Here is a 26,036-nt window from a genome sequence, read left to right on the forward strand (position 1 = left end):
TACTTCAATGGGAGACAGGAATCACGAATATATACTATGTATACATGTATGTATATAACAGTATGGTCTAGGGGGAAAGAAATTGTTAGTAATGGAAACTGAGATTTCCATTGCTAGCAATATACCCAATCAGGTCGACCTCCTCGCGGTTCTCCCTAGAAACTATCATGGTTAATTAATGATGAATTCATCATGATGGGCTAACTGACTTGTTTTCATTCTCATCTATCACCCTTCACTGGTGCTCCGCCAACGTATCCCGTTAGCGCAGGCGAGGTTACCATGCCATTTTCACCCATAAAAAAAAACAGTATGGTTTAAGTGGATATGTTGTGCTTTATACTATTACGTCATTCGAAATACTAAATCGATTTTGATAATTTTTAACCGACTTCAAAAAAGAAAGAAGTTCCACATTCGACTGTATATTTTTTTTATAACAGCCGACATGATTTAGTCCCATATTAATTTTGTTTTTAGTCATTTATGATACATTTTAATTAACAACAAAATTCATATAATGTCTTATATAATTATAAAAATACAACAAAAAAGATAAAATAGGTAAAATAAAAAAAAAAAATGTTCTCGCCATGTGTGTTGCTGTGAAACAAATAGTATATCACAGCTTGATGATAGCTTTATTTAAAAGCAAATCTGAAAATCACTGCTTGTTTTAGCCTAAAAAGACCATTGGTTCAGTGGTCAGTCTAATTAAATAATAAAAAAAAAAAACAAAAAACTATGAAAGACCTACGCATGAATCGATGACTTTATCATAATTGAAATAGGTGTTGTTTTTGTCTAAACATATTTTTCTAGATTTTAAATGTTAGTTTTTGTTAAAATAACAATGTTATAACTGTTAAAATAACAAATTCGCGGATACAGTTTATTGATAATTCAGTTTTAAACCTAAATTGTGGTAAAAATTGATAAAAATTTGCTACAATTACATTAATTAATAGATCATCATGATCTTGTAGTTACAACTAATTGCTAAAAATAGTCAACGCGGTCACAATCCCATTTCTATTTCTGTCGGGACCATCAAGGTTGTATCGTGCGATGAGTCAATGGCAGGATATAAAAGAGTTAAAAACAAAGCGGGCCGAATGGCGCCATCTCGAGGAATCAATGACCGTCGTCCGGGCGCGGGCTTTACTAAATTGTCGCTGACAACGCCAATTGTATCATCGCTTCCTGTGTTGTGTATCGGATCAAGTCATTAGAGTGAGCGATGAAGGGTTAATGTAGCGTTAGGAAAGAAATAGGCACAAGTAGATTTTGGTTCACAAAAAACAGCGATTTTAATTGCCATACTGTCGATTGATCATCCCTTTGTTCTTATTTTAAAATTAAAAAAGAATATACAAAACCGAGGACGAATATTTCCACAAAAAGATTTAAAATATTTGAATTTAGAACGCGGACTTGTGTATTGTAGATAAGCAAGACAGCATGAAGAGTTTAATATTGAGTTCTAAGTCTGTGACACTATGGTATATTTTATTTTCTTAATCCTCTTTTACTACGTCTTCAGTATGGAGAAGAAGTGGTGACACTTTGTATTCTTACTACATCACCACACAGTCACTTAATTTTCAAACGCTGCAAAATATTATGAATTCCGCTTGCTCTTATCACTTAAAAAGAGTGGCTAAGTGAAGTATGTTGATCTGTTATAGGTCTTCAAGAGATAGTAAGTTCATATTACCGATTATTAAACTACCCTGCCCGCGAGATCGTCTGTATTATCGGGAGAAAAAGTGGCTTATGTCCTTCTCAATGTTCCATTTGCATATCAAATTTCATGAAGATAAGTCGTCAAAGCATGAAGTGGTAATAATGAATGAGTATATTTTATTTGCATTATATAATATAGGAAATAAACAAGACAATTAATAAGTATAACGATACAATTGTATAAATAAAGTAAGGCGGTTTTATTGCTGAGAGCAATCTTTTCAAGACAACCTTAGGATAATGGACTAATTGTTGTACAAGTAGGTATTGATATTATTATTATCAATAATGATATAAACAAGCTTAGATCCAGACGAAGAAGAAAGGAAGAATGGAGAAGAAAGAAAAAAGAAGAAAGAAAGGATAACAATACAACAAACTGCAATTTTAATTTAAAGATTGTATGATAAACTTTTCTCAATACATATATTTTGATTTTTATTTGTACTTGAAACAATTGAATTTAATTTCAATTCAATAAAAGAATTAGATATGACTCGGCTCAGAAATCTTGATTAAAATAGTTTTTACACGACTAATCAGATCCTTTTCATTATTAATAAATGAGATTAAAGGCTTAAAAAATCATTTGTAAGATTAATTAGTTAGTACTGATTCATTGTAATTTTTTGTAAATGATGTAAGTAAAGATAAGACTGCAAAATTAGAAATTTGCAAATTGATTATTTTTCCTTTTATTATCTATTGACTATATATATGTACTTATATACCCTGTGGGTGTGATTTGTGCCCTGCTGTGGGTCTTTCGTGGTTTGTTATGGTATGAATTGTGCAATGTAATTATACAGTTTTTCCAAAAAGAGATAAGAAAACATCACTACTAGAGGTAGGTATATACCTATTCCCTTTTTGTACTAGATTAAATGTGTTTTTCCGAGTTATGATCCTAAAGGCTTAATATAGCTTAATATCACCATCTAGAAGTGGTTATTTACTTTTAAAATATACGCGTACGAAGTTGCGGGCAAAATCTAGTCTAAACTATATTATTATAAAGAGAGGAAATATCGATTCGAATTTTTTTATTTGTAATGAATTAACTAAATATTACTTAACCGATTTAAAAATTCTTTTACCTGTAATATTATCAGCGAATAATATAAGTAGTGTTTTATTTTCGAAAACCATGCGAAGACAGGGCGGGTTACTAGTAAATAATATAGAGACGTACTTAAACCAGCAGATAAGTAAGCCGGCGCCGTAACCCCTAGCAGCTCTTTGCTCAAATAACAAATGTCCGGCGCACCCATCTTGACTGAATTGCATGCAATGAAGTAGATTCGATTACAGTTAACTTTATTACAGCTCTTGATCAGTTGACGGGCTTCAATATTTTTTTATTTCAGAATTACGGTCCCTTGTGTCTTTATGAACTGTATTGGGGACAACTTAAAATATCGCTGTGAAAGTAAGATAATGTCATACAACTTAATTCTGATCAATTGGTACTGATTAATAGCGATCGTATAAAAATAATAGATGAAAAAACAGTAGATACAGAGAGAAAGTAAGATGACAGGAATGAATTTGAGGAATGGAAAAGATAATCTATCAATACTTATAAAGTAAAAAATATATCCTGATTGACTATCAACGCATAGCCAAAACTAGTAAGTTTAGATATATAATATTTGGAACATAGGTTTGTTATTATAACGCATGCAAAAACTTTAAACCATGTTTTTTTTCTATTCCGTAAAAAAAATATAAAACAATTGTAAATCTTATTATTATTTGAAACATAAAAGTTAGTAATATCCTATTGAACGAATTTAAGTAATTTAAATAGAATTTTGTAAAAAATAATCATATTAACACATAGAACATATTAACACCAAAAGAGCCGGAAATAATACTAGTAAGTAGTTCCTGTAAAATAAATCTAACAATGTTATTAAAGGATATGAACTAAATGCGTTGTATGTTTTAACTTACTTAATTTTAAATGTATCATTACAATAGTTTAACGAAATGTAATAGAGCCATAGTTTAAAAATAAAGGCGGTAAATCCTTTTTGATTATTAGGACAATTTTAGATCGTTTGCCAGTAATCAATGTCTATAGGAACGATAGATAAGCCGCATACCACCAACAGAGTCTTCTACTATCAATATGAAAGGATGCCGCGTAACTTCAATTAGATACACTTGTCGTAAGACAATAAGGCATTTAGTTCATCAATGGGAGCGGGCATCCATTCATTTGAATTATTATTAGCGAATGATGTAGTTCAAATCGTTCGATAGGAGATAAAAGAACAAAGATCTATAGAGCGAGGATCGATTTATTTATAGACAATGCCAATGATGTTTATGAGAAGTGCGAAATATATGTTCGAGTTGTGATCTCGGTAATTCAACGTATAGGGTTAACTCTCGTACTTATTTCTTTTTATTTATTAAAGTAAAATACGTAAGAATGTGTAGGATTTATTTATAATACTTTATCATCAGGATATCAGCCGTTAACTGTCCAATGCTGAACATAAACCTCTCTCTATTGGGGTATTTTGTAAGTAGTTGTTACTACGCTTGGTAGGCGATTAAACAACCCCAGTTAGGCTTTGGTGATGTTTTAAGTGGGACGCTGTTGCCCATTCATCGACTATTAAATTTCCTGAATCGCCTCTTATGACACCCATGGGAAAGAAAATGTTGGCCCATTCAATGCCGGAACCACACGGCAAATATAAAGATCATAAATATGTGGAAAAAGAATATTTTTTTTGTTAGTCCATTACAGCATTGCAGGTATGCCTTTTAAAAAGGAATATGCTCCACTACAAAAAGAAACAAGAAAATAAAAAATATATTTATTTAAATTATAAATATGTACATGGCGGACTTAATGCAAAAAGCATTCTCTCCCAGTCAACCAAGAAGTGTCAGAATTAATTTAATTATTGATTACATACATACTAAAATTACATATATAAACGAATAAATATATATATGAATTACTAGAAGATATTGCGATATTGTAAATTGTATTGTAAAAATCTTTATTGTACATAACTCAGATTAAATACTAGTAAATGATTTAATATACAATGGCGGATTTACTAGTATATTATAATTATTCCTTTTTGATTAAAATTTAAAATTCGCATCTGCAAACAGCAATCGTCTGTAATAATATCTTTTCCTAATACAGTTACATTATTGCCTTTTACGTAATCATTGGCATGAAAAGTATTTGTATTTATATTATATTTATTTTCGTTTTTATATTATATTGCCCCAAATAATGGCAATTATCAATCGTCTCAACTAATTTCAGTTTGTAATACAAGTGTCACGTTTCCGCGCCTGGGTGGTCATACAACACAGTACGTCATTGATCTCAGATCATCAGACGGACAATGCACAGGATTTGAAATGCAATATGTTGCATTGAAGATATTGATTTGTAATATTGCTCTCGCAGTGGGAGATTTCAACTTGATTCGACTTTTATTTTGTAGTAGTATCCTAATATTGTAATTGTATAAGTAAAAGTTTGCAAAAAAGATTATATTAGATTAAAATAACCGTTCCGATGTTAAAGATATTATAAATTAACTAGCTGACCCCGTAAACGTTGTTTTACCACTTATTGCGAAATATAAAAATCGCAAACAGGGGTTGATCGTAAAACGATAAAAATTTAAAGGTGTATTTGTATGTATTTTTCAATGCTAAATTATAATAAAATAAAAACAAAAAAAATTCTCAAAAAAATAAAAAAAAATATTTTTTGGGGTGGGTCACCCTTATCATTGAGGAGTATGAAAAATAGATGTTGGCCGATTCTCAGACCTGCCGAATATGCACACAAAATTTCATGAAAATTGGTAAAGCCGTTTCGGAGGAGTTTGGTAACAAACACCGTGACACGAGAATTAGATATATTTAAAATTGGAACATCGAAAATTTCAAACCCCTTTATTTTTGAAGTTACTTGAAAATACTGTAATATTTGTACCTAATGTTTTAAATGTTCTATTGACGAAATTTTGTTTTATAAGTTCTAACTATATTTTAATAAAACTTGCATTGATATTTCTCAATATTACACAGCTTTTAAATAAATTTCAAAAGATGATTCGATACTAGGAATCGCTTATACAAATCGGCATTTCAAAGAGTAGGTCTTTTAAAACAAATGGGCTTTCAAACAATACTGAGTATTCTCTTATCAAGTGGGTGACAAGCAGTCTACGATGGACTCCTTATCATGTGGAAAACAAACAGTCTATTCATAATGAAGAAATAAAGAGTATTTTTATTCGCATACTATGTGACTACTGGGTAGGGTCAGGTCAGGTCACAGCTTCCTGACTTCAGATTATTAGCTGAATATATTTACGCATACTTTTTCAAGATAACAAAATTGTATATAATATTATTTTGAAGTATGATATTTTCTGAGAACTTAATCATTGTGTTATCGATTATTTCTTGCGTATTTTTGGTTTGAAAAATAATTATTGTTAATATCGAATAATATTAATAATTATAAATGGAAAAAAAACCCAGTTAATATTTTAGTATGTTACAATAATTATGTTACATATTTTTCACTACCACTGCCCTTCGTACACTTTCTGTTTTTACCTAATAGCTAGTTGGTGGGGGGAAAGGGATTGTTAGTAATGAGGTGTAACTGACCCATTGCTAACAATAGACCTTATCAGGTCGACCTCCACGTGGTTCCCCCTGGAAACCATCGTGGTTAATTTTAGTGGAATTCATCACGGTGGGCTAACTGACCTACTTTCATCATCACCTAATCATCCCTCACTAGTGCCCCGCCAGCGTATACCGATAGCGCAGGCAGGGATACCATTCCATTATCACCCATTAAAAGAAAATAGCTAGCTGGTAGAGAATGCTGTATGCTCGCCACTTGTATAAAGATTTATTGTGCAATAAAGAATAAATAAATAAATAAAATAAAAATCATTGTCGAAGTACACAAAAACTTTCCATAAATAGGTTAAATATATTTATGAAAAACATTCGTTAAAGAGACTCGTGTCTTAAAGTTTCTTATTGTCGAAGCAATTTAAGACTTGTAAAATCGGTTCAAAATTTACAACGCAATTGCGCTTCTAATGATTTTTTTTTTCTAAATAAATACAGACGAATTGTAAATGTTATTCTTGTAAATGTTACTTAAAAAATCAGTGGTATAGAGTCGATATTACCATTGCTAAATATAGGCCTATTAGGCTTTGGTGATGTTTTAAGACAAACGTTGCTGCCCATCCCTCGACCATTAATTTTGCTTTTATAAACCATGTTTATATACAGTACGTTAAATAACATAATGTTTTCCTTGAAACAGGTATTTTTAATACTCATTAACACTATTAATTTAAGAACATTTAACACTCAATTTAACACTATTTTTTTAAGAAATTGTTTTTTGAGACACTATCTCAAAAAACAATTTCTTAAAAAAAAGAAAAATATACGAGTATATTACAATAAAAAAATAATAATAGATAATAATTCTCGAAAAAGGAACAATCTGTATACCTATATAGTGTCTTTGGTACAGATACAGGTTGTTTTCTTATTAGAGATTTTTTTTTGAACCCACTATGTAATGTATCATTTAAATTTTAATTCATACATATAAGAATACATTAACGCAAATTTTTAATTATTTAATTTATATTTTCAATAATAATTCTATCTTATATAATTTAGTTACTACGATGGGTATTCCTTATCCTGTAAGTAAGACGTATTGCCATATTAAGTCATCGTCTTTTCCATTATTGAAAATGGAGTTAATTAGGACTCACCTTTTTTGGTTATATGAAATATTTAAGCGTAATTACGCTTTATTACTAATTAGTAATACATATATTGTAGGTAATAGCTTACGTTTGCCTCTACCATTATTACATGATTCAGGATTAAATCTACCCTGTTTGTTAATCTTTTACCTTTTTTGGTAAAACGACTAATTAGGACTCTCATTTTGCCAAAATAGGTGTTTGTCGTTATTTCTTTAAATATACTTGCGGTTTCCTGCGGTTTTCCTCGCATAAATCAGTATATAAAGTCGATTGCTTGGGTACCTCTGTCCCATTCGTGTTTCAACCGTGTAGCAGTTGTGTTTGCATAGCTGTATTTCGGTTTGACGGGTGGGATATGGCGTGAATTAACTAGGTACAGAGGAATAACACCTGAGTCCTCAGGAATGGCAACGCATGGGGGGTATCATGGGCGAAACAGTATACTCTGTTATGTCCATGGCACTGCTCATGTCTATAGGCGATATTACCACTTTCCATCAGGTGGGCCGTCAGCTTGTTTGCCATTCTAAGTTGTATAAAAAAAAAGTATATAATCCACTGAGCCCTTTAAATATGATTAATAAACATATGTATTGTACAAACATCATTATAAACTTCCATAATTATGATATTAAGCAGCATTAGTAGTTCAGTAGTACGAATAGTTAGCTATGTTATTTACCTATAATAGTATGAAGTCCGCCTCTTGTACCAGAAATTTTTTGTAATGTGATCAATAAAGAATAAATAAATAAAAAATAAAATAAAATAAAATTGTAATTTATTAATGTTAATCAAATAACTGTTTTTAATATATTTTTCTATTTATAACTGTTTCCCATAACTTTGTCTGCGTAACCGGGATTTATTCAGTGATATATATATATATATGTGCATCCTGAAGGTTGACTAGTAGAAAAGAATGCAAAGATAACGCTGAGAAAATTGTGGGCTGTCATAACGCTAAAAGCATTTATTGTTATAATTAATCAATTTTACCACATAAAATTTTTAACAACAGCAAATAAACTTTAAATTACATCAATTAAACGAGATTTATTAACTCAGACATAGTTTTGTTAAATTCTATTTAAAAAGATAGTATTTTTTATTTTTTTTGTTCTAAGACCGTGTTCTGTACTAATTTGGCCTACGTATAATCTACGAGTAAAAGTAAGTCAGTGCCCATTTAAAATCCGGAGTAGTTCCCACGGCTCCATGGCTCCACGACTCCTACGCATGGGCGTTAGTCACACTGTTTGTCATCTGCTACATTAATTGATCCAGAGATCTATGTTCAAATTAAATCGTGGCTCGTCAATGTACCATTCGTGTGAATATTTAAATTCGCAATAGAAACGACCTTGGGTGAATCAGCTCCCTATAAATATGTGCAATGCCTCATTGTTTTAATTATATATTTGTTTATTTATTTAAATTTTAAGGCTTAGTAAGATTGTATGTACATTTGGCGGACTTAACACTGGACGGTATTCTTTACTAGTCGACCAATTATGTGTTTGTTTTTGAATGTGTTTGAGAATTTCTTACAATTATATATCATAAACGTGTTTATTCATCATCATCATCATTTCAGCCACTATCCGTCCACTGTTGGACATAAGCCTCCCCATAGACTGCCATAAAGAACGGTCTTGAGCCACCTGCATCCACTGATTCGCTGCAACGCATTTCAAGTCGTCACTCCATCTAATCGGGGGGTCGTCCTACACTGCGTTTACCCGTACGTAGTCGCCACTCTAAAAACTTTTTTCCCATCGGTTGTGTCATAACGTGTCTATTAAAAACAGTTAAATATAAATATATTCACGGTTATAATTCCTAATGGGTTAGTCAAATGTATTTTTACCGAGTTATAATGGAATGTAATACCATCTGCGTTAACGGTATACGCTGATGGAGTACCAGTGAGGAATAAAATATATGAGGATGAAGCCATAAGTTCGTTAGGCCATCGTGATGAATTAATCTGGAATTACGCATGATAGTTTCCAGGGGAGATCGCATGGAGGTCAACTGACCAGGTATATTGCTAGCAATGGGGGATTTGAAAGGGTGTGGGGATTGTTAATAATGGAATTTCTTGGCTCAATTGCTCAGTCAAATCGACCTCCACGCGGTCCCCTCTGTAAACCATTGTGATTAATTAATCAATCACGAAAGGCTGGAATGAACTGCCTTTATATTCATCTATCGTCACTCACTGGTGTCCAACCAGCGTATACCAATAGCGCAGCTGGGGTTAATGGATGGGATGAAAATGTAATATTTACATCCCATTAAAAATAGGGTTGTTAGATATTATTACTAACAATTATTACTATTAAATACCATTACTAATAACCCCCCCCCCCGTGCTAGTTGGCGGTATTTGCCGACAGCTTGGCAACTAATGTTGTATATATATATATATATTTTTTGTGTTACTCTTTATTATAATTCTTAATATATGATTTTTTTAACCCCTGTGTTGTCGCATATTTCTGTAAAATAAGTTTCTTTCTTTCTTTCTTCTCACATATATATATATATATATATATATATATATATATATATATATATATATATGTATATGTATATATGTATATATATATATATATATATATATATATATATATATATATATATATATATATATATACAAACTGGAAATTAATATCCGGTCGTACACGTGCTCCTCGAGAGGGAGCCATTGAAAAATAAAAAATAAAATATCGATGCCTATTTTTTGAACGACGATCAATAATATATCCGGATCATGCGGCTAAAGTTGTGTGTAAAGTGTAAAAAATATGTCGATACATATTCTTACTTTATTATAATAAAATCATCACAACCAGAAAGATAATAAATTAGACAAAAACTCCATGTTTGCGTTCAGTTTGTGTGTATTTGACGACGGTCCAGCGATTAAATTGTACAATCCACTGGCTACTGATTGTCGTGCGAACAACTGAACGGGTTAAGAGGTGTTAATTGTGCGAGATTGAATGTTTTCTTAGGGCAGAATATTTCAATTGAACGCAATTGTCCGTCTGCATGGTTTTTATATGGGGGAAACTGTAATTATTTTTAAAGAAAAGTTTAAATATAAGTTTATAAAGCCAGTTTGTTAATAATTTTTAAGCATTTGAAATATTATAAATTAATATTATTATAGTGATAAATAATATATTCTGTTCTGGAAACTGAGTAAAATACACTACATTATCATTTTAATACCCAAGAAGTTGAGAGTCAAGGGAATTCTAAAAAAACCCTATTACAAGAAAAGGGAAACATAAAAGAAAACTGGACATAGATAGATACTCTTTATTATTTCCTCCTAAAGATTACAGTAGTAAACTTATTATAGATAGAAATAATTACAATAAATGTTTACACTGAAAAAACAATGGACGGTCTTATTGCTAAAGGCGATCTCTACCAGGCAACGTTTGGATGGAGAGGAGTAGTACTGTACTATTAGGTCAAAATGGTAATAACATTCTCTCGTGGAGAAAAACCTTGCGGTCTTTGTGTATGTCAATCAGAACCTACCCACCTAGGTTGTTACATTAAATAACAACTATTATTAAAATAAAAAAATGCCGCATTAGGTATAAAAGAAATTTATATAATGATAACAAAGAAGAAGAAGCCAGTGAAGAAGATACTTGTGTTTAGAGTTGAGAGCACAAAGAAGAAAACAGTTTAAAACAGATTGCACAAATTATACATACATAGATACATATCTGTCACGCCTATCTCCCATTAGGGTAGGCAGAAACAATGGAACGTCAAATGCTTCGATTCTAACAAACCTCTTTCACTTCAAATTATAACTTCACAAATTGTACATTTACAAAGTAAGCCTGATGATATTAAACAGTTCATGTCTACCTTTTAATTTAGGTGTAGCAGCCACATTCTATATAAATACAACAATAGAACTATCAATAGTAAAAATGCAGTTGCTTTTATTTAAATCTTGCATCTAACAAGTAAAAAAATCGTTTTGGTTCAATCATCTATTATAGAGAATAATATTTAATTGTTAACGACAGTCGAGTACGTTGATGAGCATCCAAATAATAAAATCACATCTGTAACTAATGCCCGTGGGACTGATTGTGAAGCTCATCAAATTAAGGTCAAAGTCGTTACTGGTATAGTGTTACAATTTGCAGTTTTAATTTAAGGCCTATTAAATAGTGTCTGTAATGTAACAACATCAAATCGTTATTAAAATTATGAATGAAGGATACACAGTACATCAAATACAAACAAGTATTGATTACATGATATTAATTAAAATACAGGTAATAAAATACAGCTTAGGTCCAAGCTGTAAATAATATAAACATTACCTGAGCTGGTAATATTTTTTATTAATTTATCACATTTAGTTATTTATTTACATCAAAACACCATCCTTAATAATCATATAAATGTGAAACTGAGTTTCTTTGTTACCTTAAAGTAAATTAACAATTTAACCAATCAATATAAAATTTGGTATACACCTACTATATATGAGATGGAGAAGAGTTCAGGCTACTTTAAATTCCGAAGTTGCGGGTAGAACCTAAAAAGTATATAAAATAGAACAAAACACAGATAATGCAAAGGGAATACAGTAATACAACATGAGACAATATTTACAGACACCAAAATACCGAAAATACAGTTATGATCAGTCAACTACAAAAAGATATTTCTGCATCAGATTCTCTACAGAAATAAATCATAATTTCTGTAGAAAATATTATGCAAAAATTTCTTCATATAATATTTTAGAAACTCGAAAATTTTACAAAAGAAACATATCGCCTTTATACCAGTTTTTTTTCTCTTCGAATTAAATTGGACCATCAATGAATAGTTTCAATCAATTCTACAAGTCATCATGAATCATACAGCAATTCATTGGTTAGAATTGTGCCGGCGTCCACGTTTGATGTAGCCGCTTATTTGGCCATATAAATTGTCTACAGGAAGATTCTAATAGGGTTAAGATTTAAAGCTTTCAGGTCAAGGAAGTCGTGAATTATTCAAGTAGGTTTTTTTTGGGGCGTAGCATTGCGTAATTCAGTATGTTAACTTCTATATAGATATTGTTATGAGCATGTTTTAAAATATGTTATAAGATTATATTATAATGCACATTGTTATTTGACACCCCACTAGATGAAGTGACGACCTTAAATGCATTTTAGGAACTCAATGGATGCAGATGGCTTAGGACCCTTACTTATGATAGTCTATGAGGGAAGTATATGTTCAGCAGTGGATGGGTAACGGTTGATAATAATGACGATTATTATTGTAAGACTGATCTGAATAATACAGCGGAAGATTTTATGAAATAAACTAAAAGTTTTTCCAAGAAATGTAGTCGAAATATGAAAATATTTTTTGAATCTTTTATACCAAATGATCTACAGTGCCCAAACTACGGATCAACAAAATTATTTATTAAGTATCATATTTTATAATAAGTACCTACGAGTATAAGTAATAGATTTGAAAACCGGTTATTTTGATTTAAAGTTGAACTACTGAACTAAGTAAAATTTTTATGGAACCAATTTGCTAGTATAGCCTTTAGGGTAGAAAAGGAATTTCCCAAATCAGTTTATAAATGACGGAGTTATGAGGTAACAAACATAAAAAGACAACCGTATTGACCTCCTTCATAGTGGTGTCGATTGAAAATTGCATTTCATTTGCAGAGTATAAACATCACAATCTCTTCAATCACAGACGTAGTATAACGTACTACATACTGAAATATAAAGTTACAATAATGAAAAGGTAATCAAGTTTTGTTGAAATTACCCTAGAAATACTCTCTAAATGAATTTAGTGACAAATTGAAACATTTTAATCTATTATCACTACCAGTTTAACTTACTTGTATTTTAGCTGAGGAAGCTTGTATGGTTTTTAACTAACCGGGACCCTTAGTCATGAGCGGCTATGACGCGATGTGAATACTTTTTCATTAAAAATATACATAATGTGTAATTATAAAACTTTTAGCAATAAAATTGAAACATTTGATCAATTAATTATTTTTTTTGTATTATCATTGATCAGCAGACAGTGTTATGGTACGTTCAATAATTAATTTATTTACATTTTCATAAAATTTTATTAAAATAGTTTTTAGATAATTAGCGCGTTCTATTTCTTGTGCAAAGTACTGTGCTCTGAGGAATTGTTCAATATGAAGCACATGATCACTTTCCACTATCGTACAGCCCGCCATCGACGGCGAGTTAACTCTCAAATATCAGAGCCTGAATGGTCGTGTACAGCGCAGTTTCAGATATGTTTCCTCCCATGAATGCTCAGGTTATGGAATGAGTTCCCTGTCGAAGTTTTTCCAAGAGACTACAGCATGGAGTTCTTCAAAAAAGGGTAAAGAAGTTTCTTCAGGGTCGGCGAGACGCGGGACTGTAGTTTGCCACCCCAGTAGTATAAAAAAAAGAATATTAATAAGTATAATTTCCCAGGAAGATAGAAATTCATCCAAATCTTTTGAATTTCATAACTTAAAATTGAAATATTTGATTGCTTTTTACTATAGCGATTCGCTGAATAATTCACTCTAATAAAGTTCAATTCCTTCTAAATCCGTGAATTCTAAAAATCCGACGCAATCAAGTAATCATCATCTGGTCCAACCGCAGCTTCAAAGGGCCCATTAATAATGAATTTGGGCAGTAAATCGCCTTTTATACGACGAAGGGATTTGGCGAGCTCCGCCACGTGTGCGCCATTAGCCTAATGGGACCCTATCTTTATGCCAACAATTAGTTGGTCAAATTTTAAGATTTACATTATTTATGTCACTGATTCTAATAGAAAATCAGGATTTTGATTTAAATTGTATTTTTATTATTGATTTGTAAAAAATATCATATTATATATTCAAAAAATTCATGTATATACTGAATTTATAATAAAATTTTGTTCCACCAAAAAAGCCAATTTCAATTGTGACAAAACCAGTTATTTTGTTTTAAAATTTAAACTAAGGAATCGATTTTAATAAAATTTCTATAACAAATCTATATTACAGGATTTCTAAAATAATATTTTTCCAAATCTATCTAGAACTGAATTGAAAATCTTCTTTTTGGAGTCAGTTAAAAATAGCATTCAACAAAAAAAATATGAACCCTAACTTGAATATTAAAATGGCATGTTTAGCTATTGACTTAGTATAGAAGAATTAAAAACTTTTTGTTGTTTTTAAATTCATAAAATTTCTTCCTTTTTTTCTTAGTTTTACGCATCGCCGACTATTTCAATTTTATCTCATATAATAAATTATATCAGTTAAATAGATGCTATTTGACCTGAAAGATGCAAAAGAAGTAAAGTTATAAATTGTTTCAACTCTATTTGCATATGTTGAAATGTAAAGAAACTTCACAATGAATCAAAATCTATACCTATTTCACAGATAATATAATACTATACTAGCATTAGTAGTAGAATATATATATATATAGTCGGAAATACTGCTGCATAATATAGTACATATAGATATAGATATAAACTATTATCTAGTAGTATATATATATATATAGACTTACGGAAGCATTAATAATAAATCGCGACTAATATCGCCATCTATTAAATTTTTTTCCGCGGGCCATTTTTTTCTTTGTCATCGTGTCCCCCTGCCTATTTTAAATATACAATCGGAACTTAAGACTATAAAAAACCTTTGCAGGTTAATAATACCTACATACCTGCTTCTTTATTGACGACATTCTATATTTAAAATATGTGCAAACAACGCGAAAGTTTAAAACTTTATACCTACTAACTAAATATACACTGTAGATTAAAAAAAAAAAACAAATATAATTGACAGCAGTTGCAGTTGAAAAATAATTATTAATATAACTGTTAAATAACAAATTACGCATCGGTTGTAGAAGTCATCCGTTATTCTTTTAATTTTTATTGCGTAATGATTTAAATGCGTGCGCTTGTGAGAAGCGGATGTCGGATGTTGCCAAGGACGTGCGATTTTCATCTCGTCGTTTTGTCGCAAGCATGTGTTAATGTAACATGTTGCTGTTTAGATTTTTACACGTTGATACAATAAAGAGTTTTGATTCTTGAAATTTTATATATTTCAAGTGTTTTAAAAAAGAAATATTTTTTATGGCAAACGAGATAACTTATAAACATGATGATGAATGAATGATTTTAATAATTCCAGTCGAGATTTTGTTAGTCTTTCTTTCTGCACTGAATAAACAGTAACTATTCACTTAAGGTATTTTAAAACTAAAATGTTCAAGGCTCTCTCCAAACTAATTTAAAAAAAAATTATACGAAATTATGTCACTATTTAATAAATAAGTAATAATGTATTTCAAATAATAAGTATAGCTAACTGCAACTTATCATCCACGGCAAGATAACCTTGTCACAAGTCTTATGGCTAAAAACATACTTTTTGATTAAAAACATTGATTCGAGAGTAGTAATAGAATAATTTTCTGGGATGCAGTCACTAAGAAGTTTATCTTGATGATATCCGATTTACAAATTTCTTAAGAATAAAACTAAATGTTGTAACCATTTTAACTTCATATTTATAGTTGAGGTGACAATTTTTCATCAAAAGATTTATTTATAATGATTTGTGTTGATTTTTTTTTACTGTATCAAACAGTTTCGCTTAGAGACAATGATTTGGATTAATATTTATATCTTTTAAATGAATTTAGGCTTTATTTTCATCCGAATTCTTTTTTTTATGTATGTTATCGTATGTAGCTAAATAGCTAACTGTTTATTGGAAAAAAGTGAGGCGTTATAAAGATAAATGCATTAATCTTTATTTGTACCATTTATCTGACGAATATTAGCTGTCTATGTCTTTAAAAATTCAAATATTTGTAAATGAGTTAATAGTAGTGATTGACGACATTTACTGGACCTTCTTACATATTAATATTATTAGAAAAGTGCTTGTACTCGAGCACAAATGAGTGGATATATCGGTAGAGGCTGCTTTAGAAGGACCTATGCCGACCACATAGGCGACGTAATGAAGGAAAGCCAAATTAAAAAAAAATGTATGAAAAGATTGATGAATGTGAAGGAAGCGAAACAGTCCTGTTTGAATCAATACATTTGGCGCCCTTTTGATTCTGCCTATTCTAATGAGAGACAGGTGTGACAGATATGAATGTATGTATTTGTACTCTAGCACAAATCAATTCTTCAATTGATTACACAAAGAAAATAAATGTAAAATAATGTTTAAAATACTTTAAATGACTTAACCGGTCAGGGACTTGTATTCATTATAATATCTTTTATTTATTTTCTTATTTTTGACATTTTTTTTTCTTTATTATGAATAATAAAAAGTTTTCATTTATTCGTTCATTTATCTTATTTTGTAGAAGAGTACAAATGATTATCAAATCATATGAATTGGGCCTTGTTGCACGTAACACAAACACCTCACACGTTACACGTTACTTTTTTCACCTCTAATAGTGAAATCCTATTATATTTAGCGCCAAAATAAATCGGTTAGCCCAATAATCGTGGTGAAGCATGTCCTCGTAATCTATTTACCGGAGATGTCTAGTTGCTGTACGGGCAAATTGGATTTCCATCCGGAATGATGGATCGCTGCGTTTCATGTGCCGTACAAATCAGTGGAACGAATGTCACTGGTACATATTTTTTGGGAAGTAAACACTCTGATCTGTACTAAAAGCATATATTATATATATTTTATATATATATATATATATATATATATATATATATATTTTATATATATATATATATATATATATATATATATATATATATATATATATATATATATATATATATATATATATATATATATATAGCATAAGATTTAAAAACGGCATAATAAGGTTTGGCAACGGCCGCGTATTGTCACTGGTGTTACAGGCGTCCATAGGCTACGGTAACCCCGTTTATCATCAGACGGATTATATGCTTGTTTGCCCCTACAGCAGTAGAAAAAAAAATTTAGTATTTTTTTTATGCTATTTAAAATGGTAAACAAGCTGACGGCCCACCTGATGGAAAGTAGTAACCGTCGCCTATAGACATGAGCAGTACCATGGACATAACAGAGTATACTGTTTCGCCCATGATACCCGCAATGCGTTGTCATTCCTGAGGACTCAGATGTTATCCCTCTGTACCCTGTAAATTCACACCATATCGCACCCTTCAAACTGAAACACAGCAATGCAAACACAACTGTTTCACGGTAGAAACACGAATGGGACAGAGGTACCCAAGCAATCGACTTTAGTATCTGTTCTCACCAAAAATATTATCTCTCGCTTTGTATATTTTCATAAATTTGTCCCTGGCATTCACTCTATTCCGGCCACTCTTGATTACATCTTTATATAGTTTGGTACCTCTCAGTATGTACTCGTATACTGTATTGACACAGTGATTTTTATTCCTAAACTATTTTTGAAGTATTTTTGGCAGTTTATATAAAATAAGGTTTTAATATTTATTTGATCTTCGTTGTGGAACATAGCACATTTTACCAAAATTAGACATCACAAGAGTATTCTATCGTCGCTGGGATACTATCATGAGTAATTTTAAATTATTTTTTTTTACTAAATTAATCTGATTCTATATATTTTCTAAATCGCGTTCTTTTTTTAATGCAATTCTACTTTTTTATACTTTTACAGGTTTTTGTTTTTATAGAAAATATATATTTTCAACACAGAAAATATTTATTATTACATTGTACACATTATTTTCGAAAATAGAAACGAATCTATACGCAATCTCATTAAAATCAATGTCCCTCCACGTCGCAACGCGTACAAAAATAATGGCAAACTCAATAAGAACCGTTCGATCAGGCAAATCCGATTACGACCGGGATCAGATGTCTGGGCTATGTACGAGAAATTATTAGCAATCCGGATTATTATCTTCGATATTAATTGTTTTTCTATCTACGGTATCATGTTATTATGAGATTTTCAATTAATATCGTTTACCGTTTTAATTTTTATAATTTTACATTGTAATAAATGAACTAATTAATGCCCTTCTATCAAGTTAATGGAAATAAATTCATTAAAGTTAGTTAATAAATTAGTGTATTTAAAGCTTTTAGAAGTATCCACTTATACATATGCAATTTTTAACACATCTATCGATATCGGTCGCGTGAATTAATATCTAATAATAAATATCTTAATAAATACAACTGGACAAAGTACAAATATTTTTAATATTTTTTTTATGGCAAAAACAAAGTGAGTTCATTAATTTTCCGTTACATATATGTGTATACATACATACATCGTTAATTTTTTTTTGTATATACATAAATAAATAAAATAAAAAATATGGGATTTTCGTTTAATGGTTCAGAATTTTAAATTGTTGTTTCTCAATATTAATAAGTAATCTATAAAAAAAAAATATTTAATTATGTTTTTAATTGCTTTTCATATCAGTACTTAATTTAATTTACCTACTTCTTTGGACCTACACAGTGAAATGGGTTCCGTGCTTTCATCGTCTAAAATAATTGTAGTAACATAATATTTTTTTTAGTTTTACAACTATATATATTATTAGGCGACGGTTATCACTTTCCGTATTAACGTCTGTATTAAAAATGGTAGTTAGTGTATTTCTCATTAAACACCTGTCGTCAATTATAACATCGCTTCCAAATGTGAAAGCTTGCTGTAATCCACAGCTAAAACATTGTAAGTTGAAATAACGTTTTTACACTTGAGTTTTCAAGAGGGTAGGGGCGCGTGCCGGGTCGCAGAGACCGGAGGGCTGGTGGGATCGCGGTGGATTAGTATTATGGTGTTATTGTCGCCTCACGGTGTAGGGAGGTGTTGGCCGCTTTTTGCCCTTTTATGTTTGACGGAGGGTTAATTGGAGTTTCTGTTTTTAAATTTGTCTTATTTTTTTCTGTGAAGAAAAAAATATTAGTATTCTTTTTTCATATAAGTTATTTAGACATTGATATCTCGTTAATATATGTGTGTGTGTGTGCGCGCGTGTGTGTACATATATGTGTATGTAATTGTACTTTATTGTTTAAAATTGTACATGTAAATATTATTTATACAAAAAAATATTTTATGGAAATCTTTTTTAGTAAATTCTAAATTTGTAGTATTATTCGATACTTACGTACAACTGTTACTATATTTAGAGATAGTTTGTTATCATAATCTGCTCTTTTGACTTTTAAAATATCTTTATGAAGGAATATAAAGTGATAAGAAATTCGTGTTTTGTATTAATAAAAAATATATACTTATATAAGTATATTATGTTGGTGGTATACCTTTGCCTTTCAAAAGTAGACAAATAATACTTGTTGATTTTTTAATATGTTAGATAACTGGGCTGTTTTTACGATTAAATATGGAATTTATTTTAATATAAAATTATTTAAATTCATTTAAGAAAATTTTATTACATAGTATATCCTGCGGATTTATCTGTGTGAATTAATACATAAAGTATCCTATATTTTAAGTGAGGATATAATGTACCCTTCTAGCAAATTTCACTCAAATCTGTCCGGTAATTTTTACGTGAAAGAGTAATATCCATCTATCCATCCAACCTTATAAACCTTCGCATTTATAATATTCATAGGATTAGAATAAATGTCATCGTGACAAAATGTTAGGGTCATGCTTAATTTTTAATACAATATAAAGGATATTAAAAAAAAAAAACTTTACTCGTAGATTTTTGTATAGCAAAATTTTATCGTATGCATTACTGCATATTTACATAAAACACTAAGTATTTTATCAAATAATAAATGTTAAATTAAATATATAAAATTGTTATTTCATCATAAAATAAAAAATCAGTCCATCATTTTTAAAAAACCGCCATTATAGAAATTTTAATGTGTGAGGGAGAGAGGTGAAAAAATGGTGTCTTCACAGGGGCGGACTTGAAATTGGAAATTAATATTTCAAATGCATTCCGCACCGGCGTCGAAGATCGTTTGAAAATTGCAATCGACCGAATGTTGCCTATGTTGGTTTCCTTTGACCAATCAGAATTATTATGACCTATGTACAGTCAACAACAAAAGAATACGGTTCTACAGACATGTATGAAAATATAGGGTGATGTCGAAATCATTAAGATCCATTTCAACTGGCTTTTAAAAGTAGCTTGGCTCAAATCGGTTGCATTTTTTATTTATCTGATAACTCCATTATTTATTAACCGATTCGGAAAATTCTTTTTTTTTTATTTGAAAGAATACACTTTCAAATTGTTCCTATAAATATTTTAGCAACATCTGTTCAGTAGTTAATTTTTAAATCAAAATGGTTTTGTCACGATTGAAAACAGTGTCTTCTTTGTTAAATAAAATTTTAAATCAAAAGGGATATTCTTCTATAATTATTAATAATGAGACTGAACATGTTTTTAAAGAAAATATAGGTGGTTTAAGTTTATTTTTGTCGATTTAGTATAAGAGATTCAACGTATTTTTATTATTTTATAAAAAAATATTTTTATAAATTGCATAAAAAACATAACTTCAAATTTTTCATCAAATTATAATTAGAGAGCGGATGCAGGTGGCTCAGAGCCGTTCCTTATAGCAGTCTATAGGGGAGACTTATATTCAGTAGTGGACGGATAATGGCTGGAATGATGATGATGATGATGAACAGTCGTATACATTAATAATATATAATAATAAATAATTGTAAAGTTGTTTTGGTCCAATCGCATGTACAATTTTATCCAAAACTATTCAGCAGTTCCGGCATGATTGAATAGGTATTACGGGCATCTAAATGACTTTAGAATCTTTTATATATATATAACATTAGCGGTATAAGTATAATATTTATATTAATTTCAATTGATAACTGACCATTGTTGAATATAAGCCATTCCCATAAGGAGAGTTTTGCCAGAAGTTGCCACGCTTGGCAGGCATGTTGACAATCACAGTTACAGCTTTTAGAGATGTTTTGAGAGGGACGCTGCTGTCTATCCCTCTACCAGTAAGTTCCTTTAGTCGCTTCTCGCAACATCCATAGGAATGGAAGTGGTGGCTTATATATATTTTATGCCCGAACCACATGGACGATATTTTTATTATTTAAATAGTATTTGATTATTAAAAAAATCTTGCAAACATACGGAAAATCTTAAAAATTCTATCTTTATATATTAAGCAAGTGAACCCTAAATATTTCAGTCAAATTCTAATGAGTTAATAACCGTTTCGATCAAATAATTCATTTCTATTAAAATAGAGGGCTAATAATGGGCTCGTTCCAATAAAGGCCGGTCGACAATCATTCACTGTGGGGTCGGAGGGTGACAATTAAGTTTCCTTTGACAGTCATATTGATTACGTGACCTATTGCCAAGAGAGGGATGATCAAATTTAAATTGAGTTTGCTATAAATTCGGTGCCAACTAATACATATTTTGTACTAGCTATTTTCAGCTGCTTTACCCACACGAATCAATACATAAAATATCCTATGTATTAAGTTAGGAAGTTATACCTATACCTATATACCAAAATTTTATCCAAATAAGTTGACTAGTCTTATCAGAGGGAGACTTTGTAGAAAAGTAATTTACTTGGGCGCCTCTGTCCAATTCGTGTTTTTACCGTGAAGCAGTCGTGTTTACATGGCTGTGTTTCGGTTTGAAGGGTGGGATATGGCAGTGAATTTACAAGGTACAGAGGAATAACACCTGAGTCCTCAGGAATGGCAACGCATGGGGGGAATCATGGGCGAAACAGTATACTCTGTTGTCATAGCTCATGTCTATAGACGACGGTTACCATTTTCCATCAGGTGGGCCGATAGCTTATTTGCCGTTCTCAGTTACATAAAAAAAAATTTGAATGAAAGACCAACAAACATCTATCTATCCAATGATCCATACAAACTTCTATATTTTATAATATTAATATCTTATTTTATTCTCTTAAGAACAGTATAAATTGTTTTTAACAATTTTAAGTAAATGAGATGTAGGATTTAATGACCGAGGGATGGGCAGCAGGGTTCTTGTTAAAACATCTAAGTGTGGTTGCCAATCCGCCTGCCAAACTTGGCAAGAACTAAAAGTCTCCCTTATGGGGATGGCCTATGTTTAGCAGTAGTCAGTTAACGGCAGACATAATTAGATATATTTTTGAAGATCTTTAAGGAGATACATTTCTCTTTAAATGTATTTAATAATAAATTTACATAGAAGGGAATTGATTTTACGACGTGTTAATATAAAATTAATTACCGCAAATTTATTACCTGTTACTGGTATAAAAAGGGATCTATATCAGTTTTTATATAAAATATTGTGTACTAAGTTCCGTGGCTTCACCTATTTAAATTAGTAAGTACATAAAGTATCCTACGTATTAAATTATAATGGTATATGACTTACCAGTGTATCAAATTTAATTCAGATCCGTCTAGTAATTTTTCCGTGATGGAGTAACGGATATCTATCCATTCATCCATTTATCCATCCTTACAAACTTTCGTATTTATAATTGAGAATTACTGACTGTTATATTATTTTTTTTTATACAACTTAGAATGACAAACAAGCTGACGGCCCACCTGATGGAAAGTGATAACCGTCGCCTATAGACATGAGCAGTACCATGGACATAACAGAGTGTACTGTTACGCCCATGATATCCCCCATGCAGAGCCATTCCTGAGGACTCAGATGTTATTCCTCTGTACCCTGTAAATTCACGCCATATCTCACCTTTCAAACCGAAACACAGCCATGCAAACAACTGCTTCACGGTAGAAACACGAATGGGACAGAGGTACCCAAGCAATCGACTTTTGTACAAAGTCTCTCTCTGGTGAAAGAGTGGTAAAGTAAGATTACCACCACCAGATTAGTGGTAAGGAAGTAAAGAACAGGTGTGTCATTTGACTCGTCTATATTTTTGTCAAATATTGGAAGCTAATAAGACACGGAACGATTATATATAGGTATGTAATTCCTCGGATGATATAGTTTTGTTAGTAATGTTTACCATCACCGGAGAGATGGGTCGAAATTTACAAATTAATACGCAAAGGCACCTGTTTCGAATCCAAAACTACGTGGGTATTTTTTGAGTTGGAGTAGTATTAACTACTAGGGTTATTAAGATTTTACTTTGCAAAAAATCTGCTTCAATTTTGACAACTTTAATAGACATAAACTAATAAAGGAATAAGCGATAACGATTGTAAAAAGAATTATCAAAATCGGTTCAGAATTGGTGAAGATAACGAGAGACATACAAATACGTACAAAAATACAATCGCAATTAAGAATCGCGCCCTCCGCTTTTCGGTAGTCCCTTAAATGATTTTTTAATAGGAAGTATCAACTGTTACATTATACTGAGGTATAAAAACGTATCGTTTTATACCTAGGTATAGGCTAGTGTACATAAGCACAATAAAAATAAATAATTTCATAATTAGTCGATATAATAGACAGGTATTAAATAAAAAAAAGACAGGTGCTTCATATAGTTTTTTTTTTAAGTAATTATTATTATATTTAAGAAACAAATCACTAGATTTGCTTGTTAAATAAAGTTATAATCACAATTTATACTTAAGAATGATAATTTTGAAAAGCTAATAAAAAAATATTTAACTTTTTTTTAAAAAAACTATATACAGTACGTGATACATTTTCCATATAATAAATATTGTATATTAGGTAAAAATAATATGAAAAAAAATAATAAATAATAATAAAATAAAGAATAATAAAAAATTACCTATATATACAAGAAACAGGAAGAATTTTCAATATTCTTTTAATGGATCGTTTCTACTACTGAAACTGTACATTTTTTCTTTAAGAAATATGTGTCGAAATACAACAAAAATTTTTAAATCATTTGACATGGCGTGTCGAGCAACAGAGTTAGTATTGGACTGTCTATTTACAACCGACTTTAGAAAAAGAAGAAGAATCTCAATTTGATGGTATTTTTCTATGTTTATTACCTTATAACTCCATCAGTTATAAACCCATTTGGAACATTCGGTAGAATTTTCTCCTTTGGATCACAATCTTAAATTATTTATTATAAGGTTATTTTCACCTTGTATAATATTGATTAAAAAGAAACTTAAAAAGAAATTATTTTAATGAATAAGCAATAAAATGATCTAAAATCTATTTTAACATACACAACTAAGATATTTGTAACCTATAAAGATAGGTAAGTAGCAGTTTAATTCACTTAGTATTTAATTAAGCTTTAAAAATGTTATACATATAATTGTATGAATAAATGAATAAATTGCTACTTAACGATGACAAATAAAAAAAATAAAATAAAACAAAATAATAATATCATCATGAATATAATATATGTATATAATGCCACATCTCGTCTTTTTTAAAACATAAAACACACAGCGCTAAATATTTTGTTCTTCAACATTTAGTTAGACGATTGTTATAAACACAAATTTTATCAGGTGTTTAAATATACTTGCTAAAATTCCTGAATATAATAAAAAATATTATTATTATTATTTAATAATAAGTATAAAAAATTCTTAATTTATTTAGGTAAATAAATATTTTATATTTACAAAAAATATATAAAAATGTAGTTGTTTTGAAAAAAAATTGTTAATTATAAGTAAATTTGCTATCTATTAAATGTAAACTAACTTAATAGATATAATTATTATTAAAAGTCTGTAGGTAATAATAGTTAAGTTGTTGAAAGTTTGTATCTTGTTTCAGCTATGTTGTAAATATTTAAAACAAGTGAAACTGTGGAGTGTTGTGTGTTAAAAAAAATATAAGCATACCTTTAGGTGTAACGACTCTGAAGGCGCTGTTAGACACAGGTCTCGGCGACCCTTCCCTGATGCCACCAGGTGATCCGCTCCCACTTCGCACCATAGAGAAGTCCAACGGCATCGGCGGCATTGCACTTACTTCCATTTTTAAAAATTAAAAAGTTACGTCCGCATAACAAAACTCACTGTTCAAAATATCATTGTTGTTTTTTTAAAAAAAATAAATCGAATGTCAAATGGAATGCCGTTCGAATTGCGATTTGTCGCGATGCGTGCGACCCGCACGGGTTTCAAGTATGTATTAAGGCAGCCACGCACTGTAGCCGCGTTCGCTCGGCTTTCTGTTCGCTAAAGCCGAAAATCTTGTGAATCTCCATACTGATTTGAACCTTATCGGTAGGGGCGTGGTACTAGAGGCCCCGCCTCGGCGTGCCCAGCGCCGCCATGTGCCTCTCGAGTGACAATCACTTTGTATAGGTAACACAATAATATGGTTCGTGATGGATTTTATCGTGCCACCGATGCATTTGTTCGTGACACTTTTTTTTTTAATAAAGTATTCTACTACTTTAGG

General features: G+C 30.6%; 1 protein-coding gene across 1 annotated transcript in view; it reads right to left on the reverse strand.

Annotated features, from left to right (window-relative positions):
- LOC113517777 (zinc finger protein Gfi-1b) overlaps window positions 1–25,809 on the reverse strand; it is a 93,082-nt gene extending 67,273 nt beyond the window's left edge. The window contains exon 1 of the mRNA XM_052901915.1: window positions 25,472–25,809. Coding sequence (XP_052757875.1) covers window positions 25,472–25,607 — 136 coding nt within the window. The 5' untranslated portion in view covers window positions 25,608–25,809. The remainder of the gene's footprint in view (window positions 1–25,471) is intronic.
- Window positions 25,810–26,036: the final 227 nt, after the last annotated feature.

This window comes from Galleria mellonella, unplaced genomic scaffold, assembly GCF_026898425.1.
Source record: "Galleria mellonella isolate WM207_F2 unplaced genomic scaffold, CSIRO_AGI_GalMel_v1 utg83, whole genome shotgun sequence".
NCBI lineage: Eukaryota > Metazoa > Arthropoda > Insecta > Lepidoptera > Pyralidae > Galleria > Galleria mellonella.